The 3,498-nt window shown below is 47.1% G+C and overlaps 1 protein-coding gene across 1 annotated transcript; it reads left to right on the forward strand.

Moving 5' to 3' along the window:
* The first annotated feature begins 262 nt into the window (after nt 1–262).
* On the forward strand, nt 263–2,374 carry kctd12 (potassium channel tetramerization domain containing 12). Its single transcript, XM_033022985.1, has one exon. It carries the CDS (start codon nt 554–556, stop codon nt 1,487–1,489), a length of 936 nt encoding a protein of 311 aa, XP_032878876.1. The 5' UTR covers nt 263–553; the 3' UTR covers nt 1,490–2,374.
* The last annotated feature ends 1,124 nt before the right edge of the window (nt 2,375–3,498 follow it).

Genomic DNA, 3,498 nt, shown 5'->3' on the forward strand with positions numbered 1-3,498 from the left:
GCAGTAAAACAAACCAACAGTCGCGACCTTTACTCACTCCGAGGCATGATATCATATTGATTCTTATTTTGCAAATTTTTTTTTTTTAAATGCTGGCAAGATTCAACAGGTCAGACAGCGTAAGTGGAAAGAAATCCTCAGTTAACGATTCTGGATTTTTTTTAAAACACTTCCTCAGAACTTGTTTTGAACCCATGTTTTCCAGCGACGTGTCAGAAATTGTCCGACCTCGTCCCATATTTCTGTGGCTTTTTAACCACCTACACTTTTTTGTTGGTCTCGGTTTATGGAGATATTAATCATAAATGACCAAGCAAAAGTAAAACAGGAACGAAGGGGCGCCGCTTGTAACTGCAAAGTGCGTTCGGAAATGACTTGGGGTTTTGCAATATCGACTCATGCGCCGAGGAGAACACTCAGCAAAAAGTTACTTCTACCGGTTCCAACATGTCCCGGGCGATTCTGGGGAAAAGGAACATGTCAGTCTTTGCTTCCAACTTGTTGATTTGTTGAAAGTCAACGTCATCGGCGTGTATTTAAACCTCTTCCTCCCATGTCTGATATTTACATACGGCAGCCCGCATTTCCACTGGTTTGGTTTTATTTGGGGGGGAGGGGGGTGCCTTGCTCACTTCCAAGAGCCGAGATGGCTCTGCCGGACAGTCCTTGCGATCTCCCCAACGGAGAGACTGCTTTCCCGGCCGTGGTGGAGCTGAATGTGGGTGGGCAGGTGTATGTCACCCGGCACCGCACTTTGGTAGCGGTGCCCGACTCTTTGCTGTGGGACATGTTCAGCCGCAGAAAGCCCAAAGATTTGCCCAAGGACAGTAAGGGTCGCTTCTTCCTGGATAGGGACGGCTTCCTATTCCGTTACATCCTGGACTACATGAGGGACCTCGAGTTGATTCTGCCCGATTACTTCCCCGAGAGATGCAGGCTGCAGAGGGAAGCGGAGTACTTCCAGCTCCGGGAGCTAGTGGGCCAGCTGAGCGCTAAGGATGGCAAGGCGGGCGGGCGCTGGAGGAGCGGCCAGGAGGAAGGGGACAGAGATGCGGACAAGCCCAGCCCGGCCACACCGTCGCTCCCGCTGGCCTCCAGCGCTTCTCCGTCCTCGGACGGCACCCAAGCCAGGAGATCGGGTTACATTACCGTGGGCTACCGGGGCTCATACACCATCGGCCGGGACTGCCAAGCCGACGCCAAGTTCAGGAGGGTGGCGAGGATTACCGTGTGCGGCAAAACCTCTCTGGCCAAGGAAGTGTTCGGGGAGAACCTGAACGAGAGCCGGGACCCCGACCGCCCGCCCGAGAGGTACACGTCCCGTTACTACCTCAAGTTCAACTTCCTGGAGCAGTCGTTTGACTTGTTGGCCGAGGCTGGGTTCCATATGCTGGCTTGTAGCTCCACCGGGACCTGCGCCTACGCCAGCGACCAGGGAGAGGACAAGATCTGGACCAGTTACACCGAGTATGTCTTCTGCAGAGAGTGAAGGCACCCAGGAGTGCGCCGGGGCTGCCTGGCCGTCCGATGAAACAAAACTGCCCCATTGCCATGTTGCCTGCCTATACTGTTCGAATGATCTGGAGAGGGTTCGACTGCCCAACAGAATGGATCTCGTACGGGTGGGTGTGTGTGTGTTCGTGCGAGAGAGACAGAGAGTACTGTGTTAGAACAGTTTAGCAAGGCGCGGGCAAGCCCTCAAGACCATAGAGACATCCAAACGTAGCGCCTACGACCACAGCCGCGATAAAACGTTGCTACTTGGAACTATGGTTCAAATATGTTATTTTAATGATCCCGATAAGAAGCTATCAACCTCACCGAGCGTCGTCATTCGATCATTTCCCTCCCACCGGCACTCAAGGTTCAACACATGAAAAACTGACTGTCCGGCGTTCAGCTCTCTCTTTTGGTTCACCAGTCTCACCAACTTCCCCACTTGACGCGCCTGCAGAGTACTTTCATTGTGTGCAGAAGAAAGCGGTAATATTGGTGTTCAAGGGGTAGGGGCTGCAGATTTTATAGGCTTGCAGTGTAGTCCTCGGCTTAAATCCCAAACCCGGTGTCAAATCTAACCACGCGGATCGCAGAAATGTTATTCCTTGTGACCAAATGGTTGACATTTGATTTGATAGTTTGCAGTGTGTATTATCACTTGAGTCTGAATGACTCACTTTTTGCTTGCCATTTTGAAGACAGTGTGGGCGTAGCTTTAACATATACATCCAGGACAATAGCTCTCAAAAAATGTATGATTTTTAAATAATTTGATCTTGTGATAGTGGCGATTCACTTCACAGCAGTTACTTCTAATTATATGATGTGGAATTTAAGTCAATTTTAGTAATAATGAAAATGGTTTCCATATGTCGAACAGGAAGTTTGTCTTCCTCATTTATTGTTTGCCGCACATGAACCATGTTAAACAAGGACTCGGTATTTCTCATTGAGAATGAGATAATCTCTTCAGGCAGTGGCGGACAGGCAGCGTCTCTAGAGAGAAGGAATGGGTGACATTTCGGGTCGAGACCCAAGAAGTGTCGCCCATTCCTTCTCTCCAGAGATGCTGCCTGTCCCGCTGAGTAACTCCAGCATTTTGTGTCCACCTTCGATTTAAACCAGCATCGGTAAAAAGGCAGGAAATAGCCTCCAAAATGCAGTCAGGGAAATAGCAAAGGAGAAAGGTGGGAGTGAGAAGGGGGAAAGCAAGGGAATCTTAAAGTTAAACAGTACTAACAGAAAAAGGAGACAAATATGAAAAGATAAAAACTCACGGGGTTTAGAAAATAAATGCAGAACTTAGCAACGGGTTTTTGAAATTGTATTATGTAATTACAGTTCCTTGATTAGACACTTCAGTCTGAAGAAGGGTCTCGACCCGAAACGTCACCCATTCCTTCGCTCCATAGATGAGTTTCTCCATCTTTTTGTCTACTTTTGTTAATTATAGTAGATGACTTGAATTACATTACATCAATGTCGGGTTCCTTCTTTCCTGGACAGTTTTTCTCCAGCGATTTTCTTTCTTCTCTCCTCCACTGATGGTGTTGACTCCCGTTGGGTTACAGTTCAGTGTTCAATCCCATGTAAGGTATGTGTGACTTGGCAGTCACTGTCAGCGGTCAAATCAGTCAGTGGTGTTACCAAGAGGTCTAGCAGAGACATAACTGCATAATATATTGTCCTGAACGCTGCACTCATTTTGAAGTTCATCATCGTTGGATAGTTTCTTTAAGGAAATTCTAGTGCCCCTAGTTGACATAACATTTCCAAGTTACAACTTAGAGCTTGTAAGACACGATGCTGGTGAGATTTAAACCAAATGTCATGGTAAGCCATACAATTCATATTCACTTATTTTTCACAATTATCTTCCACATTTTAGCCAACAATCAACTCAATTTTTGAGTTTTGGGTGCAATCAACTCAATTTTCTTTTCAATTTCAACAATCAAAATATATTTCACTCCCAATAAGAACATTTGAAAGTATGGTACA

The sequence above is a fragment of the Amblyraja radiata genome, chromosome 6 (genome assembly GCF_010909765.2).
Source record: "Amblyraja radiata isolate CabotCenter1 chromosome 6, sAmbRad1.1.pri, whole genome shotgun sequence".
In the NCBI taxonomy this organism is placed as follows: Eukaryota; Metazoa; Chordata; class Chondrichthyes; order Rajiformes; family Rajidae; genus Amblyraja; species Amblyraja radiata.

Bases quoted from the DNA above. Each gene is read 5' to 3' on its own strand.
- kctd12 (XM_033022985.1), top strand. From the start codon at position 554: ATGTCTGATATTTACATACGGCAGCCCGCATTTCCACTGGTTTGGTTT.